Below are 20227 nucleotides of genomic sequence, written 5' to 3' on the forward strand. Positions count from 1 at the left end.
GGACTCCGTATTAAGGTTTTTGCACCCGCCAACCCAATCGCTTGAGTTCAGTTGCATAGCTCATTGATTTATGTGGATATTACATGTTGCCAGCTACAGTATTTAGAATGGAATAGATTAAAAGGGAGCATGCGTGTTGTGGTGTCATACACATACCATTTACCCATGAGCAGCTCAGTTGATATAATCAAGACATGAGGTGGAATGGAAACCTGCACCAAGAGACTGTAGGGCTACTTGAGGGCTTTAGATTCTCCCCCATTACACAGGAGACAGTAAACACGATGAGGGTGTGTGTGAGAGGAATACTGGGACTGCTGTGGAATATCAAGTAAACTAAGGAGAGTTGATGAAAGGCTCCCCCTAGAGGTGAGGGGGGGGTGCATGAGCAGGTTCAGTCCACATTAAATTTTAGTCATTTAGCAGACGCTCTTATCCAGAGCGACTTACAGTTAGTGAGTGCATACATTTTTCATACTGGCCCCCCGTGGGAATCGAACCCACAACCCTGGCGTTGCAAACGCCATGCTCTACCAACTGAGCTACACGGGGGGCTCGCTGCTAGGCTTGTCCTTGACCTGGCTCAGGTGGCTCACAGCGCGATGGAAGGCGGTCTGCACAGCTTTACGGATGCCAGAGGAGCAGCCCTCCATCAGTTTGATCTTGTCCACAGTCTTATTGATACCAAAGGGAACCATCTTGGATCTAGGAAGCCATTGCCTGTCAAAGACAGTGACGTATCATTAGGATGATGCTAGAATTATGCTACATCATATTACCTCTGACTGTCATTGCAACTCAAGATAACCTAAGCACTTACTCTGTTTGCATAAAAATAAACTGTCATGTTTTAAGATTATTATAAGTGGCAAACTATAGAAGGGGAGCGCCATCTCACCAGCTGCGCTTGTTGTCGAAGAAGTGGACGAGGAAGAGTTTCTCTTCGGACCTGTACTGCATCTGCTCGCCGACCCTGAGGACGTCCGGAGGGGGCAGGGGGAGAGAGACCCCGTTGTGGTGACACCCCGCCCTCTGCATCTTGGGGTCTATGATCTGCATGGGGGAGGGGGGCGAGAGAAGTGATTGGTTGTAATGGCCTGAAAACAAGAGGATGCAGGGAATCCTGGTTGTGGTGCAGCAAAGGTTCAAACTGGTGGACAGGAACTGACATTAACACAATCACACACTGAACAGACACACAGATGCCATGCTACCCGAGTCACCCAGAAAGCTGTAAGCAATCTGTGTGGCTCCTAACACACTCATACCACCCACTACACATTGAAGCTGAGCAGCTAGCTGCAGGGCGTGCACAAACACAAGCTGACACCACTTACGATGAGAGGAATGGATGGAAATGAGACATGTATAGATGGGCATTGGCCAGTCTGGGACATGCGCTCACTCAAACTCACCAAGGCGGGGTAGGAGGGATATCCACTACATTTTGCCCAAACTAGTTTAAGGGGTTCCAGTACATATGTCGCAGCACTAGCAGGCATCCAAATATTTCCGTTGCCAACTTCTACGGAAGCAGGAATAACGACAAGCAAGTTATGGCGGGTTCACTGCAAACAGACACGACACTACTCTAAAAGCCATGCTCACACACTGACAGGAGACACACAACAACATGAACATACAGTACGTTCACACGCAGGGAAATATTACAGGGCATCAAAACACTGAAATAAACTTTTAGTCGTATCAATTATGAAACAATGTGAGGTGGGTGTAGAGGGTAACCATTACTTTGTTTGCGACAGAGAGGAGAAGATGACCGAAAACTGCTGAATTATGTATAGGAAGTGGGATTTCTTAGTCTTGAGTGGGTGACAGGGAGACCATTGGTGCATGTCAGCTCAGGCCACTGGGACAAGATGGTGCCAGAATAAGGGTTGTTAAAAAAATAACTATGGCCTCAGTGTTGGAACGCAGAGTGCTGGGAGCCTCTGTTGTCCTTTGTCAAACAAGCTCATGTCACTTGTCACACTGTGCTCAGACACATTCTTACCAAGGAACACACACATGCTGCCACACATATATTATTGTCTAAATGAAAATACACTGGTTACCCGGACTATCTGCACTGACCCCATCTTGCATTGACTCTATGCACACTCACAAGACTATATATACTGAGTGTACAACACAATAGGAACACCTGCTCTTTCCATGACAGACTGACCAGGTGAAAGCTATGATCCCTTATTGATGTTACTTGTTAAATCCACTTCAATCAGTGTAGATGAAGGGGAGGAGACAGGTTAAAGAAGGATTTTTAAGCTTAGAGACAATTAAGACATGGATTGTGTATGTGTGCCATTCAGAGGGTGAATGGGCAAGACACAAAATATTTAAGTGCCTTTGAACGGGGTATGGTAGTAGGTGCTAGGCGCACCGGTTTGAGTGTCAAAAACAGCAACGCTGCAGGGTTTTTCACGCTCAACAGTTTCCCGTGTGTATCAAGAATGGTCCACCACCCAAAGGACATCCAGCCAACTTGACAACTGTGGGAAGCATTGGAGTCAACATGGGCCAGCATCCCTGTGGAAAGCTTCCGACACCTTGTAGAGTCCATGCCCCAACGAATTGAGGCTGTTCTGAGGGCAAAAGGGGGTATCTCAATATTAGGAAGATGTTCCTAATGTTTTGTACGCTCAGTGTATATCTGTAATCAATCTCAGAACTTGCTTAACACTCATTCTATGAATATCAATAAGACACAATTCGGGACAAAACAGCCCCTCTACTTAGCCTGGGTACCAGTCAATTTGTGCTAACCTTCCACTCCTTGCCACAAGCAGGTCAGGATTTCAGGCTACCCTCTATTTTTCTAAGCTGAGACTTGTGGTTCATGGGAAGAAAATGTGAGAACAGCACAATTCCGTGATGTCTACTGGCCGATGAGTTATTGAAAGTGGTAGAATTCCAAAGCTATGAACAAGCCTTTGGGTAGCAGGCAATGACAAGAGGACGTTGCCAGCTATTCCAGATAGAAATGTTAGACAGATACTACAAAAATGTATACATTCATCATTCATAATGTAAGTCCCTTCTTAGCATTAATTTACTGAAAGAACCAGTGTCTCACCTGCTGCAATCTTAGCGGCTTTGGTAAAGTCCCCATTTTCGATACAGGTGATGAGCGCGTTTTTGTCATCCACTGTGCTCCTACGCGCCATGGATGGCCTCCCTTTCCCATTTTTTGCCACTCTGACCGTGCTACAGTAAAAACAAAGGAAAACCGAGTAGGCTACATTGAGCAAATGGCAAATGCGCTAATAGTAGAGTGCAACATTTTGCTTGGTAAGTGATTATAGACCACAGACAGCTGCTAGAGGAGCTAGATATTACATTAACATGGCACTGTGATATAGGCCCACTGCCAATCCTGTACCTGGTGCTACACAGAAGAGTGCTGCCAGCAGAGAGAGTCTGCATTATTGCCATTGTGCTGAGGTGTTAACAAGCATACCTTGTGCTACACAGCACGCTGCCTCTAGAGGAGATGCTGGACTCAGAGGCACAGCGCCTGCGAGGCTCCAGCGGCCTACTAGGGCTGGCCTCACTCTCCGGCTCAACGACAAAGCCATTAGCTAGTCCTGGTGACAAAATAATCCATTACTACGACATTTGCAAACCAAAAATATGAATTTTGTACATGAATGAGGGGGAAAAAAGTGATCTTTGTATATTTACGTTTTACACTGGGCTTTACCTGTGTCAAGGCGCTTGATGGGCGATTCCTCTTCATCTTCGTCACAGTCTCCACTGGAGCTGTGGGTCCTCTTCCTGGGTAGAAGGAGGGTCTCAAGGCGAGGAATGACCACAGAGAGGAAGGTTTTGGCTCCCAGCGGCGTGGAGCCGGGCAAGTGCTCGGCTGTCCTTGGGGGCTTCTGCAGGCTGGCACTCTTGGACTTGCATAAGAGCACATTGGTCCGCCTGTTGCCCGTGCCAGAGGGCTCTGCGAGCATGGAGGTGGCCACGACACTGAGGTCACTGACGGGGAACAGCGGGTTACAGATGTGCCCGTTGATGGGTTCCCGGGGTACAGAGGTAGCGGTCTTGACACTGTTGCACTTGGAGGTCTTCTGGCTCTTGTCCGCATTGGATTTGATGGGGTTGAGCATGGGAGGTTCTGAATGACTGTCTGAGTTGACAAGTGGCGGCGACGAGTTCAATGGCTCTAGTTTCGGTGGGGGCAAAGACTTGCATCCTATACAATCAAAACAGAAGCACAGTAGAAAATGAAAACATTCTTACATGTGGAACAGACAATCATTAGCTAATAGCCTTACAGTTCATCAAGTAAGACGTGGAGAAGGCTTTATTGAACCAATTCATAGCTTTAAGACAGCCTGATATGTACCCTCTTCCTGTATGCTGTGTCCAGTGGGGGGCAGGGGTTTCTCCTCAGTCTCTGCTGGTGTCTGTTCAAAGGAAGTGGCAGCGGGGCGCCGCGTCTTTAGGTATATCTCGCTGCGAACATCTGTGATGGTCTTTTTGAGCAGCTTCAGCCGCTTGCTGCGAGATGGACTGGACTTCATGGCACTGCTCAGGTCCAGCTTCTCCAGCAGCTCTTTAAGTTGCTCCTCCAAAGACATGTGCTGCCGGTTAGCTGGGTTTAGTATCCGGTCCACTGCAAGACACACACAAACAACAACTTGATTGGCTGAGCTCAGAACATTTCCCCATTCCCCAATGCTACAGTAACAGTAACATAAATCAATGGCTGTGTTCAGCAGATAACTTTGGCTGTGTACAAGACAAATGGAGAAGTAAACATAGGTAGAGTATGTTCTTACCATCGTCCCAGGAGAAAGGGGGAGGAGCCTCCACCTTGGGCGGCTCAGGGAGGTGCATCCCGTTGGCAAAGTCAAAGCCGATTCGCTCTGCATACCGACGAGTCTTCCTGAGGATGGCCTCGCCTTGGTCTTGTAGACGCAGTCCAGCCTTGTGGAAGAACGTGTCCTTGGCGTTGTACTTCATGCAGTTCAATATGATCTGGTTGAAGTCGGCCTCAAACTCCTCCAGGCTCTTGTAGCCGTGGGCCTCGATGCGCTTCCTCATGGTGGAGAAGTCCATTGGGTTCTTGATGTGGTCCAAGTAATCAGGCACCTGAGAAGGACGGAGAGATGATAAAAAGCATGATGCTAAGTGAAAGGTACCCAAATAATTAAATAGAACAATATAGGATCTCTATGAGGGTACCATTTGTTTCTAATTTGTGAAAGCAACATTCTATTGCGGGTGTGGGAGACCATACCTCTTTAACGCTGACAGGCTGGGCAAAGATTTTGGCCTGGTCCTTCTCCTGAAGCTGGTCCAGGACGGCTCGTAGTAGAATGTTGAAGGGTGTGAGCTGTACCTCTAGAACAGACTGTTGGAGCTTCATCTGAATGGGTACAGGACATAGCACAAAGCTGTAGTATACTAACATTTACAAGGGGATCCAACAACCAATTCTAAAGCTAATTTAACAACACAGATTATCTTTTGAAAGTAAATAAATGTTTACATCATTTTATTGATAGGAGGGCTTACAACTACTAGCCATTGATACGCTGTCACATAAACACTTATTTCACTACTGGGGTTAACAGATTGAAAACCCGAGACCAATTCTCTGTACCTGCTCTCTCTTTAGCTTCTCCCTCTTCCTGATCAGTTCGAGCAGTAGGCGAGCTCGCTCTAGGTCGTGGCGTAGGCGGTGCCATTCCTTTAGCTGCTCCATCATCGCTCGATTATCCTCCACCCTGCGGTCCTGTAACGTTATTGTCCAAAAAGGCATTTTAATTAACATTCACAAGACCTTAATCTCAGGTAAGGGGGCAGAAAATGACAAGGAGCTACAGTGCCTTCAGAAAGTATTCACACACCACGACTTTTGCACATTTTGTTGTCTTACAGCCTGAATTTAAAATTGATTAAATTGAGATTTGTCACTGGCCTACACACATTTACATTTACATTTTAGTCATTTAGCAGACGCTCTTATCCAGAGCGACTTACAGTTAGTGAATACATTTTTTTATACTGGCCCCCCCGTGGGAATCAAACCCACAACCCTGGCGTTGCAAACACCATGCTCTATCAACTGAGCTACATCCCTGCCGGCCATTCCCTCCCCTACCCTGGACAACGCTAGGCCAATTGTGCGCCACCCATGAGTCTCCCGGTCGCGGCCGGCTGCGACAGAGCCTGGATTCGAACCAGGATCTCTAGTGGCACAGTTAGCACTGCAAAGCAGTGCCTTAGACCACTGCGCCACTCAGGAGCTCACACAATACCCCATAATGTCAAAGTGGAATTATGTTTTTAGAAATGTTAACAAATTCATTAAAAATGAAAAGCTGAAATGTCTTGAGTCAATAACTATTCAACCCCTTTGTTATGGCAAGCCTAAATAAGTACAGGAGTAAAAATGTGCTTAACAAGTGACATAATAAGTTGCATGGGCTGTGTGCAATAATAGTGTTTACATGATTTTTGAATGACTGCCCCATCTCCACACATACAACTATCTGTATGGTCCTTTAGTCAAGCAGTGAATTTCAAACACAGATTCAACCACACAGACGGGGGGTTCCCAATGCCTCACAAAGAAGGGCACTTATTGGTAGATGGGTAAAAATTATAAAAAGCACACATTAAATATCCCTTTGAAGTTGTTAAATTAAAATTTGGATGGTGTATCAATACACCCAGTCACTACAAAGATACAGGCGTCCTTCCTAACTCAGTTGCTGGAGAGGAAGGAAACTGCTCAGGGATTTTACCATGGTGACGTTAAAACAGTTATAGAGTTTAATGGCTGTGATAGGATAAAACTGAGGATGGATCAACAACATTGTAGTTACTCCTCAATACTAACCTAATTGAGAGTGAAAAGAAGGAAGCCTGTACAGAATAAAAAATATTCCAAAACATGCGTCCTGTTTGCAACAAGGCACTAAAGTAATACTACAAAAAATGTGGCAAAGCAATTCACTTTTTGTCCTGAATACAAAGTGTTGTGTTTGGGGCACATTACTGAGTATCACTCTCCATATTTTCAAGCATAGTGGTGGCTGCATCATGTTATGGGTATGTTTGTAATCGTTAAGGACTGGGGAGTTTCAGGTTAAAAAAATTAACGGAATGGAGCTCTAAGCACCGGAAAAATCCTAGAAGAAAACCTGGTTCTGTCCGCTTTCCACTTGACACTGGGAGATTAATTACCTTTCAGCGGAACAATAACCTAAAACACAAGGCAAATCTACACAAGTTGCTTACCAAGAAGACAGTGAATGCTCCTGAGTGGCCGAGTTACAGTTTTGACTTAAATCTGCTTGAACATCTATGGCAAGACCTGAAAATGGTTGTCTAGCTGTGATCAACAACCACTTTGACAGCGCTAGAAGAATTTTGAAAAGAATAATGGGCAAATCTTAGAAAGCTCTACACCTGCATTTCCTCTCTTTTTTTAGTCCATATTGAAATGGATAAATGGTACATATCTCAATTTCTATCATCTAAAATCCTACTTTTGAGAAAAAGTATTAGTCTGCTTTATTTTGATTTCCAAGCACTGGAAAAAGGTTTTAAAACAACAAATGTCATGTTTAAAGCAGATAACAATTGTCTATCCCAAGAATTCACATACCATGAAAGCTACTAAACAATTACACTGACCACTAGACTGACCGGCAGCTCTGGTTTGGGGGGTTGAGGGTTGGCCTGTAGCCGCCTGATCAGTGGCACGCCGTTCCTCGACTGTCTCTTCAGCATCCAGTAGCTCAGGACCCGCTCCACAAACACCTTCTTTTTCTGGACAGACACTTGATTGAGGATTGTGTCGAAACTGACGGGGGGAAGTATGTTAGCATTGGTCAGATGCAGGATTATTCTTTTTAATGTAAATTTCACCCACTCATTGGGAGGTTTGTTATTTAGGAAAATATTTAGAAACATTTGGTTATTGGCAGACAAATGAAGTAAAAATAATATGACAACCTGCTGGGGGTTATACTAGGCCCAGGCGCAGTGGGAGCCTCTTCCTCGGGCTCAGGCACCACCACTACTCTTTTGCTCTTCTTCTTCTGCCACCCTTTTAACCTCGTCCTCCCTCTTTTGTCACCCCTCTTGTGACAGACACCGTTTTTAGCATGTCCTTCCTCGTAGATAGCAAGGGGTCTCCGGGTGCACCCTTTAGGAGAATGAGCACAGCAGAAGGCTGTTTTCTTCACAGAGAAAGTGGGTGACCCGGTCTCTGTGACTTCCTTGACAGGCTCCATTTTCATGTAGAGGCCAGCCTTTTGGGCACAGCTGACGTGGAAGGCTGTGTAACAGTTAACCTTGTGACACTGGATGCAGGCCCCGGTGCCCTTCTCCTTGCAGAGGTAGCAGGTGAGTTTCCAGCGGGCGGGCGGAATATTGCTGACACCGTCAATGGGCTCGATAAAGACTGTGTCAGAGAAGCCCACTTCTGGCACCCACAGGGCACACACCACGTGGCCCCAGCGGTCATCATCAGTCTTCTTCAGGGCACCGCCTTTGTTGGGGCAGAAGACACACTCAGCGGGCCGTGAGGGACACTGGAGGCAGTGGCGACACAGCCACTGGCCCTCAGGGATGTAGGGAACACCGTAGCACTCCTGGTGCACAGCGATGTTGCAAGAGTCACAGAAGAGGATGACGTTGCTGTCCTGGCCGTCTCCATCCATGCAGATGCAGCAGACAGCGTCCTCATCGATGAGGGTCTGCGGGTCGCTCTGGCCCTGGCTGGCAAAGAAGGACTCCTTCTCGAAGCGGTCCATAAGGAACTCAAAGAGGTTCTGGGACACCTGGCTGATGCCCTCACTTTTCCTCTTCTCATTGAGCAGATCCAGCCAGGCGTAGTCCTCCTCATCCATGTCGTATTCCACCTCCTCATCCAGCTCTTCGGCAGTCTTCTCAGAATACTTATAATAGATGGAGGGCCTTCGAGGCACCGCGGGAAGGTTGTACTCCACTGTGCGGAACTTGGGTTCAAGGAGGGCACTCCCTTGCGGGGCAGCTCTGCGCGTGGTGGTGAGGGCGGCACTCTTCTTCTGCTGGTTGTTTTTTAGCCTCACCGAGCGCACCAGCACTTGCTGGGGCTTCTCGTTGTTCTCCTTGTTGCTGTTGCACTCCATGATCTCTTGGGCCGTGGGGTCATCGTCGGCGATGACGTCCAGCTTGTCATAGATGCTGATCCTGTGCACACGGCCATCTATCTCTAGGTCCACCATGCGCTGGGCCTGGGCGTATGTCAGGGTCTCCTTGTTCGGTGAAGGTTTGATGGGAGAGGGGGGCCTCTGGGGCGTGGACATGCGATTATAATGCCGCACTTTTTTCTTCATCATGAAGACCTAAAAAAACTGCAAAAAAAAAACATTTCATTGAGATTTTACATAGGCCAATACCAACCAAGATTGCAATAAATCACTAATCACAATTTCCCTTTCTTGGTTTCAGTTGTCTATTATTCTTTTGAGTGTACAAAACAGAAGGCTTTTCATTGACATGACAAATATCATGGCATGGATGAATACAATGTGTCATCACTTTTACTTCCTTATCATTGTGTGCAGACAGGAAATAAATGTAAGTAGGTGTATGTAATAAATGCAATTTCTCCACAACCTCTTTTTAATGGATAGGCTTAGATTATTATAGCACTTATGCCAATTGTTCAGCAAAGCCTGCTAGTTAGTAAAGTGGGGCATTCACAGATATTCAAATGAAATCTAATTATTAACAACCTTTAAGCCAATGTTATACCTTGCTAGTAAACTAGGATATGCCTAAATTAACTTTTATATTCACCCAAAGTCCCAAACTAGGCTACTTGAAGTATGGAGAGGCATACCTTTCAGAATCTAAATAGTTTTAACTATTCTGAATTATTTTGAAGGTAAAGTGTTAGTGTTGCTAATTGTTAGTTGCATAATAAGTGAACAGATACCATTCATTTAAAATACAAGGTAACTAGAGGAGTAGCTAAATAATAGACCGTTTGCCTGAGCTGTCATCTCTTTTTCGAAGAGACAGTCATTGGAATGATTGGCTGACTCTGGGCATGTACAAATTACACAACGAAAGCCAAACACAGCAGCTGATATATGACCCCAAATGGGACCAGGCGACTGTTCTTTGGCCATTCCACTGACAACAAACGTAGCTATCATCAACTAACTGAACACACTGTTTCCGAACTCCGAAGAGACGGGAGAAACAAATGGGAAGTCCCTTCCGCATGCAACATCTTATTAAGTTGACAACAGGATTGCTAAGCAACCACTTAGCTAGCCTGGCTAACGTTAGTCAACTATCAGCAAAAAAAAGATCTAACTAATTAGATGTCCAGGCAATGCTAAGCTGTGCTACTTAAACACAACTCCCTAGCTAGCTATCGTTATGGTAGAGTTGGCTTGATAGCTATATTAGGCTAGCTGGCTAACTGTTAGCGTAAAGCCAATTTATTGCCTTTACTACTGTAGCCAGTTAGTTAGGCGCATAACCTACCTACCTAGCTTTAAAATTAACGTTAGTTGAACGTTGAGCCAGGCATAAATATAATATATTCATATGGAGCCAGGAGAAGATCCAGTAAAAGCACAGCGCCAGCGGCCTCAAGAGCTAACGTTCACAATAAACCAAGGAAGGAAATATGGCGTCCGACTAAACAAGAATCCGAATCAATTCGGTAACGTTAAAGTTATAATTGTCTTTACTAGAATGTAGAATCCATTTGTATAAATGCATTTAGGTCGTTATGAAAATCATACGTGCGTGGACAGCAAATTTGGCTATAGCCATCTAACGTTACCTTTGTATTTTCTGTAATTCCGCTTTCGAAAATAGCAACGCTTGCAAGCAATGGCGATGTGGCCTGCAGAGCAGCAGCAGCAGTAAATCCACACACAATCCTCTCATCCAACGGGCACCGCTCGAGCAGCTTTGAATTATAAATTTGAACGACGACTGTCTAAATTCCAAATTCGATTCTATTACAAACATAAATATTTCTGAAAAGACACCAAATACTAATGTCCTTTTGCGACTTGCTAATGATCAGTAGCTAGCAGCCCCTGATTTATTTTCGCCAACAACAATGCGGTTGTGCGGCTCCCCAGTTACGGCATGACGTAATTACGTCTCAGCGAAAATTAGGAAGTTGTGAGGGTGAAGAATGAAAATATCCAGGAGGGGGGGGGTGTGTGTGTGTCTTGCCTAGACGGGATCCAGCTTTTGTTAAATTAACGTCAGATTTGACGTTTCGTAGCACAAAGTTTCTCACAAAGGGTGGCAGGTAGTTTAACTAGGGTTCTTGATTTCATTTTGGTCGCTAGACGGGGAGAAAACGCACAGAATACACGGACAACGCTAGCAAGTAAACTATCTTTAGCTGTTCACTACGAAGTATGCAGTTGACTTAGGCGTAGACGGCACGGAGAAGATGGCCGATGGGCGTGAAGGGGGAGTGTTATATCTAGCCTAGTTGTAAAAGAACGGACATCTGCACAGTTTCACATTGAACATCACTCTGTCGTTTAATGACATGTGCCACGCATTCTGACAACCCATTCATCCGTAACGCAGCACACTGTCGTAAACCATAACAACGTACAGTACGACGTACAGCACGTCGTACCATACATAACATTTCCCCCCCCTTTCCAAAACCAGGGACTGGTACCATATATAAAATGTCCATAGGGCAAGAACCTAGAGTGATACCTGTAAGAAATAAACATTAACCCTTAAACGGATGGACTCTCCAAACTAGCCAGTTCAGTCCATTAACCTGGAGGTTGACTAAGACACCTAACGGAGCCTAAGAATGAAAAGAGGTTAAGTAGTCCCCCAGATAAGCAGGGGGCGAGTTCGGTGCCCGCATAGGCCTTTCTTCCACCGTCACCGCTTGTGGCTCTGGCCCTTGGGGAACCCACAGAGGCTGGGGCTCAGGTGGTAGTGGTGGAGGAGGTCCATCCGGTGGCGTCTCTGGCCTGCATGTCTGTTTTGTGTGCCTTCGTGTTCCTTGAGGGGCAGGGACTTTCTGAGGCGGCTGGCGTGCCAGCGTGATCCATTGCTCATCATGCAATGTGGCGGGCCCCAGTTGTCGACTGACCTGCAAGGGGTCCGACCAGAATGAGGCCATTTTGTTGCACCGCTGAGGCCGTCGGGCTCGGACCCAGTCTGACACTTGAATGATCGACTTCTTCACCCTGTGTGCCTTGTCAAAACGCTGTTTCATTGCTCTTTGGTGCCTGGTCACTGCCTGCTGTTCTTGGGTGCGCCTGGTCGCCGGTTCTGCTACTCTCTGTGTTCTGAGTCTGTCCAGTGGCAGTTCCATCTCACGACCTAGCATGAGGGATGCCGGGAGACCTGTGTTGTTGTGTGTTTGCTTGCTCTGTAGTGCATTAGCGTTTGATTCAAAGCAGTTTGGAACGTGCACCCCTGGACCAGGTGCGCTCTGATGCCGTTCTTCAGCGTTTGGTTGAAGCGTTCCACCCCTCCGTTAGCTTGTGGGTTGTAGTAGGCCGTGCGGATGTGTTTGATTCCCTTGTTGCTGAGATATGAGGAGAACTCGGCAGAGGTTAGCTGGGGCCCATTGTCCGTGGTAAGGGTGAGGGGTAGGCCCCACCTTGTGAACAGGCTGTCTAGGATGTCCACGATGGCCTGTGCTGTGACAGTTCCGACAGGAACCACTTCTGGCCACTTAGAGTGGAGGTCATACACCACCACCAGGAAGCGCTGATGGTGAGGGACTGCGTGTCCATGGATCTCGCCACAGATGTCCAGTTGGATGTGCTCCCAGGGTGGGACGGCCATGCGAGAGGCTGCAGGGGGTGGGGCGGACTGTCCTGTTTTCCCACTGAGGAGGCATGCAGCACAATCCCTGACCAGGACTTCAATGTCGTGGTCGATGCCTGGCCACCACACAAGGTCTCGACATCGCTGTTTGACCTTGACTATGCCCAAGTGACCCTCGTGCGCCATGGATAGAACACGCACGCAGGCCACTCGGGACCACAGTGCAAAACCCTCGAGAGACACAGACTTCTTCCCAGCAAGAAAGTTCGTGCTTCACTCTGGCGAAAGTCGCCAGCTCTTCCGGCACATGTGCTGGCCATTTAGTGCGTATGTAGGTGCGCAGGGTAGACAGTGTGGGATCCTGTTCCGATGCTTGCTTCAGCTCCTCCAGTGAGACGACTGACTGAAGAGGAGCGTAGAGCATTTGTACAAGCTCTGTTTCGTTGTCGTCTGGCAAGACGGTTGGAGTAGGAGCGTCAAAGGAGCGTGAGAGGAGGTCTGCCACCACGTTATCCCTCCCGGAGTGAACTTCAGCTGATAGTCATACTGTCTGAGGCGGTCGGCCCATCTGTGCAGCCGAAGTGGCTTGTGGCCAGTTCCTGATGCTGACAGTAGCGTTGTGAGGGACTGGTGGTCGGTTCGGAGTGTGAACAGACGGCCATATAGGTAGAGGTGCCACCTTTCGCACGCCCAGACACAGGCCAGTGCTTCTCGTTCGCCCACAGAGTACCGTTGTTCTGTGGGGCTCAGGGCCCTTGAGGCGACGGCGACGGGCCTCTCAATGTCCATTCTGCAGCTGTGAGAGGACAGCTCCTAGTGCTCCAGCTGAGGCGTCACATGTGACAATGGTGTGGCAGACGGGGTCAAAGTGAGCCAAGACTGGGGCTGTGGTGAGCTGGCTCTTCAGTGAGCGGACCGCGTCTGAGCAGGCTGCCGTCCCAGGCCCATGGCTCATCCTTCTTGAGGAGCTGGCGAAGGGGCGCTGTGGTCTGAGAGTAGTGGGGCAGAAACCGGAGGTAGTAAGCTGTCATGCCCAAGAATGAGGCCACCTGAGAGAGCTGAGGTCGGTTCCGGGATCCGGTGGACGGCTTCAATGTTCGACATGAGTGGGGCAATGCCTTTGGCCGACAGGCGGAAGCCCAGCAAACTCGACGGCTGGAGCTGCAAAGGTGCACTTTCCACCGTTCAGGGTCAGGTTGTTCCGCAGTAGAGCACTGAATACTCTGTGGAGTCGATAATCATGGATGTGGAGGTCAGGGCCGTGGACCACGATGTCATCCAGATAGACCGCCACCCCAGGTATTCCAGCGAGGATGGTGCTCATCACCTTCTGGAAGCAGCTGGGGGCGGAGCTAAGTCCAAAAGGCATGCGTGTATATCTGAACACGCCAGCGTGTGTGACAAAGGCCGTGAGGTCTCTGCTAGCTGCATGGAGGGGTACCTGAAGATAACCCTGACGAAGGTCAAGCTTCGTGAAGATCGTGGAGCCATGGAATTGTGCGGTCAGCTCCTCAGCTGTAGGCAAGGGGTACTTATCCGGGGACAACGGCCTTGTTCACAGCACGGAGATCCACACAGGTCCGGATTCCACCGGACTTTTTGGTTGCAATGACCAAGTTTGAAATCCAGGGGGCAGCGTTGACTGGCTCAATGATGCCTGCATCCAACTGTGACTGGAGATCTTTTTGTGACATCATCACGCAGTGCAAAGGGAATGCGCCGCAGGGGCTGCATGACTGGGGTCACTTCCGGATTCACTAGGGGCCTGTGAGTAAAGGCTGTGAGGCAGCCCAGTCCATCAAACAGAGTCGGCCAGTTCTGTTGCCATGTGCAGGTAACCTGGTAGATAGCTGACCCACTGTCATCTCTCAGTGTGAATCCCAAGCCTGTGAAGAGGTCGAGGCCCAGGAGGTTGGCACCCCGCTTTGCAACATGAAATGTGAATGATGGCAGATGTTTGGTGCCGTAGTGTACTGGGACCTGGAGGGTGCCTACAATGTCTATCTTAGATCTGCCGTACCCACACAGGGCAGTGGAGGGCTGTTGGAGTGGTAGGTGACTGAAAAACTTGTAGTAAGTGGCAAGGTTGAGCAACGACACCGCAGCGCCAGTATCCAGCAGCAAAAGGCAAACCCACCTCACCCAGCTGCACAGTGCATGTCCTGAATGACACATGGTTGGTGGAGACGGTTCGGATTTCCGTGTGTTCATGTTGAGAGTGAGATGAAACGAAGGGCCTGTTCTGGGTGGAGCTAGTAGCAGGGGCAGAACGACACACTTTCGCAAAGTGATTGTATTTTGAACAGTTCTTGCATATTTTCCCACGGGCTGGGCAGTTTGAAGCCCTTGAATTGTGAGAGCTAGCCCCACAGTTGCCACAGCTAGTTCTGTTTGTTTGTCTGTGTGCCTGCTGCACGGGCATGTCGGTGTCTGTGTCCATGCAGCTATCGACGCGGGAGGGCGTGCGCAGCGCGTGATCGTTGTAGTGCGCCTGCTCGGGCTGAAGCTGCTGTGTGAGAATGGCTGGGGGCCGAGTGTATGCTGCAGAGCTGTCTGTTAGCATAGAAGAGCATTCCAACGCCGCTTCAACCTGGAGTGCTATTTTAATAGCTCCATCTAGTTGTAAATTATCCGATTCCAAAAGCAGTTTCTCCCTTGTCTTTTCACATAACGTCCCCTCTATCAACTGATCCCTGATGATCTCGTCCTGAAGTGTCCCGTAGTTACAAGAGCTAGCCAAATCCCTCAGATTAGCCACGTAGCTTTGAATGGACTCACCCGGCCGTTGGTGTCTCTTCCCGTAGCCGGTAGCGTCGGAGGAGCACTCGCTCTTTCCCGGCGAAGTGGTTCCGTAAGAGGCTGACTGCAGCAGTGAATGTAGGAGCCGATCCAAGCGCTCTGAAAATCCTCTGTCCCTCTGTACCAAGGCAGTGACGGAGCAGTGCTGTCCTCCGCTTGTCGGAGATTGTAGAAAAAGTCCATAGCTTCTAAATAAGTGTTAAAACTATCAAGCCAGTTATTCCACGGGACTGGAGGTTCGCCAGGCACGGCGAGGAATGGTGCTGGCGGTGGTAAACTGAATTCAGCCATCTTCGTCGCCAATGTTATATCTAGCCTAGTTGTAAAAGAACGGACATCTGCACAGTTTCACATTGAACATCACTCTGTCGTTTAATGACATGTGCCACGCATTCTGACAACCCATTCATCCGTAACGCAGCACACTGTCGTAAACCATAACAACGTACAGTACGACGTACAGCACGTCGTACCATACATAACAGGGAGAGCCTCGTAAATGGAGTCCCTTGAGAAAGCAAGAAACAATGTATGTCAGGAGAAGTGCAGTATTATCATAAGGAGACGTATACTTAGATGACGGAGGAGGAATTGAGGGTAAAAGAGAGGCAGAGGAGGTCTAAGAGAGAGAGGGAGGAAGATTGTGAGCTTAAGTCGGGAAAAAATGGCGGGGAAAAGGGAGGTTTGTTAAAGAAGAATTGTAGGAAATGTAAGCAATGTGAGCTTAAGACAGGAGGAGAAATGGAAGTGAATGAGGGTGAAGTATCAGAGGTGTGGTGAAGTACCCGGAGCCCGAGGCTTGCACAGAGGGTTAGGATAAAGATGAGTCTGTGACAGTAGGAATTACGTTTTTGGAAAAAGTGGACCCTTGCCTTTTGGCTGACACATTTGTGTTTTCAGGATGGGTGAAAAAAGCGTTGGGTATAGTGGAATCGGTGAGGGTAACCAGAAGTGGTCTAGTGATAATTGTTTGTGTTTCTGTTGGTCAGAGGGAGAAGGCGCTCAGAGTTAAACAAATGGGGTAAAGTATTGTGAATTGTTTCGCTCTCAAGAAAAGGGAGCCATTGAAAGGAGTGATTACTGGGGTAGCAGTAAATGTAAAAGTTGACAAACTGAAGGGGAAATTTCCCGGTGTTTGTGATGCTCGTCGTTTGGTGCGAAGCAAACAGGGTGGGGAAACAGAAGAGTCATTGTCTGTTCTTAAGTTGAGTCTTTGCCTGACAAAGTTAGGATATAAGTTATCCTGTACGAGCTTATGTTGCAAAGAAAAAGCCATATCTCACACTGGCCAATAATAAGAAAAGATTAAGATGGGCAGTTTGAGATATGGCTTTTTCTTTGCAACTCTGCCTATAAGGTCAGCATCCCGGAGTCGCCTCTTCACTGTTGACGTTGAGACTGGTGTTTTGCACGTACTATATAATGAAGCTGCCAGTTGAGAACCTGTGAGGCGCCTGTTTCTCAAACTAGACACTAATGTATTTGTCCTCTTGCTCAGTTGTGCACCGGGGCCTCCCACTCCTTTCTATTCTGGTTAGAGCCAGTTTGCGCTGTTCTGTGAAGGGAGTAGTACACAGCGTTGTACGAGATCTTCAGTTTCTTGGCAATTTCTCACATGGAATAGCCTTCATTTCTCAGAACAAGAATAGACTGACGAGTTTCAGAAGAAAGTTATTTGTTTCTGGCCTTTTTGAGCCTGAAATCGAACCCACGATTGCTGATGCTCCAGATACTCAACTAGTCTCAAGAAGGCCAGTTTGATTGCTTCTTTAAATCAGCACACTGTTTAACTGTGCTAACATAATTGCAAAAAGGTTTTCTAATGATCAATTAGCCTTTTAAAATGATAAACTTGGATTAGCCAACACAACGTGCCATTGGAACACAGGACTGATGGTTGCTGATAATGGGCCTCTGTATGCCTATGTAGATATTCCATGAAAAAATCAGTCGTTTTCAGCTACAATATCCATTTACAACATTAACAATGTCTACACTGTATTTCAGATCAATTTGATGTTATTTTAATGGACAAAAAAATTGCTTTTCTTTCGAAAACAATGACATTTCTAAGTGACCCCAAACTTTTGAACGGTGATGTATGTGTGTGTGTATATATATATATGGGCCTAAAAGGTAACTGAAAATTGTGTTGTATTATGCAAGGAACCACTTTACAAAATAATAAAAATCATTATTAGGCCTCTTAGCATACAGAGAATAAGACAAAAATGTAAACACTGCTCTAAGGCTTTCCTGGAGGATTGTTGGTAACCCTTCAGGCTAAACAATATTGCAAAATTACAATTTCAACCAAATACTGTGTGCTACTTCAAAGCAAGGTAACGTTGTCAGTTTTATTTCTCAGCTCAAACTATTGGGCGCTGGAGAGATGGTTTTACAACCGTAGTGAGCATCAGTTTATTAACACACCTGCTCGTCAACTGCGTGTCGCCATTTGTATGCTGGTGGAACGTTTTAGGACATCGGACATGACAATTACATTAAGAGGGCTTGCTGTTGACATACGACGCATCCTGGCGGCCATGTTGGAAGACCACCAAATTCAGTGTTGCCATGTTCGTAGTTTTCCTGTAATTAGGCTATTTTGAAGGCTATGAAAATGTATTGGTTGCGGGTTTTTGGGCTATTTCTATGTTGCACCGCGGCCGCCATGGCATTTCTCTTAATGTGTATATATATAGATATTTCACTGTGCCCTGCTGCTTACTGTGAGGCAGGCTGTTGCTGAGGGAATGGTGGGAGGGGCGTGTGTTTTGAGAGAGCACTACAGCCAAATATTTTTTATAACTAAACCAAGATAGCCCACAGCCTGTCGTTTCCAATGGGAACAAATGAGTCATAGTGGGCAGAACAAGTAAGAAGGTGGGCAGAGCCTAGCACGAGCTAGCGAGATCCTATTAGCCCGTTCTAGCAAACTGCATATTTCCGTTAGGGAACGCCTACTCTGTGAAGTGTGCGTGTGCAATAACTAAATTCGCCTTTACACTCTTAAACAACGTGATTTTCTACAACTTTGGCAAAGGTTAAAGTCTACAAAACGTAGTCCACACTGTTAATAACAGAGTCTAGTTTTGGGAAGAGAAAACTGTATTGAGATTAAATGTTTCATCGATGAAAAAATGTGCAGAATGTCGGCCAAAATCCATCTCGTTCCATCTTCTCCCACTGCCGGTCACTGGGCTTCCTCTCACTACCATATAAGCGGATGCTTCACATCTCATCGTTCTATCTGTGCTACAGCTATTGGCTGAGTCACGTGAGCGAGAGCAGCACACATCATGACAACTTTGACAATTGTAGGGAGGCTATTTAGATTGTCATTATGGAGACACCTATTTCCAACACCTTTTCCATAAAACATATTCATACGCTATAACTGATGCACATCAATAAATAATGGAGGCAATGCACTGGAAAACGACTTTGGGCGCACTTGGACGAACAAAAAAACGAATGGTAGGCTGTTTTGTGCCAGATGTTTAAAAACAAACCATTTGCGAGATTGACTTGTCATTTCAATAGGCATAGGCTACAGATTGAAATTTGGGTTGATGATTGTAATTACATTTAGTCATGGTTTTCTTATATAAAGGCAGGTAGCCTATAGCCCCTGATAGGCGTCAATGAAACTGACATTAAGCTAAATGTGGAGAATGATACATTTGCCTCTGTTGGCCATCAAGTAGCCTATTAATGTTGCGCCATTGTAGGCTACCAATTGATACATTAAATATGTTGAAATGATATCACTGGAGTCATTGCAAATCAATTTGTGCCACTTGTGTAGCCTACCTGGAGCTGGCAAACCAATTTAATAAGTAACCTATAACTTCAGTTTGTTGTAGCCTTGTGTTATTATGCAATTATTAATGGACATGTTTAGTTAATTGAATTGGAAATGATCAAAACTCAATCGCAATTGCCGAGCAGTTGTTAGAACACATTAAATTGACAGTAACAGTAGTCAGATTAGGCTACAGGTAAAACAAAATTCTAAAAAAATAAACACTGGCTGTTATTGACAAGCATATTCAGTTCATATACATATTAATATTTAATTCAGTAATTACAATTATGACCCCATCCTCAGTAGCCTATTCCAGCAGGCATTTGGGAAACACAAGCACTTCTTACCTCGAAATCGCCTCGCTATTCATGTTGAATAATTTATTTTGTTAATTTGAACTAAACAAGCTGCTAAATCATTCAGCTTACATTCTGCCTACATTTTGTCTAGGCTACTGTAGACTGAAATTAGATGTAGGCCTATCAGGGGCTATAGGCTACCTGCCTTTATCTAAGCAAACCGTGGCAAAATTGAATTACAATCATAAACCCAGATTTTAGTCTGTAGCCTTTGCCTATTGAAATGACAAGTCAATCTCGCAAATGGCCCATTTATAACTGTTTATAGTCTTTTAACATCTTGCAAATAATAACATCACAATTGCCAGAAAATAGCCTAACATTAGTTATTGTGTTCGTCCAAGTGTTTCTTGTTCAGAGATTGAGATCATCTGTCCAACTTTTATCCCTCAAACTCTCCTGTCGGATTTACTACAGTTATGCACTAGCACAAAGG

At 46.5% G+C, this 20227-nt stretch overlaps 1 protein-coding gene across 5 annotated transcripts; it reads right to left on the bottom strand.

Moving 5' to 3' along the window:
• Positions 1 to 477: 477 nt before the first annotated feature.
• On the bottom strand, positions 478 to 11157 carry LOC121532043 (bromodomain-containing protein 1-like). Of its 5 annotated transcripts, none has more exons than XM_045227185.1 (13): positions 10835 to 11149; positions 7999 to 9383; positions 7690 to 7846; positions 5636 to 5767; positions 5270 to 5398; positions 4809 to 5121; positions 4373 to 4642; positions 3722 to 4219; positions 3479 to 3605; positions 3095 to 3225; positions 1416 to 1525; positions 899 to 1053; positions 478 to 720 (listed from the first exon to the last, which is right to left on the bottom strand). In XM_045227185.1, the coding sequence occupies exons 2-13, from the start codon at positions 9366 to 9368 to the stop codon at positions 543 to 545; spliced, it is 3570 nt and encodes a 1189-aa protein (XP_045083120.1). In that variant the 5' UTR covers positions 9369 to 9383; positions 10835 to 11149; the 3' UTR covers positions 478 to 542. The 5 variants fall into 5 exon arrangements, with proteins under 5 accessions (XP_045083120.1, XP_045083119.1, XP_045083123.1 ...); XM_045227184.1 differs by having other exon boundaries at positions 7678 to 7846; XM_045227188.1 differs by lacking the exon at positions 1416 to 1525 and having other exon boundaries at positions 618 to 720.
• Between the last annotated feature and the right edge of the window lie 9070 nt (positions 11158 to 20227).

The sequence above is a fragment of the Coregonus clupeaformis genome, chromosome 19, assembly GCF_020615455.1.
Source record: "Coregonus clupeaformis isolate EN_2021a chromosome 19, ASM2061545v1, whole genome shotgun sequence".
In the NCBI taxonomy this organism is placed as follows: domain Eukaryota; kingdom Metazoa; phylum Chordata; class Actinopteri; order Salmoniformes; family Salmonidae; genus Coregonus; species Coregonus clupeaformis.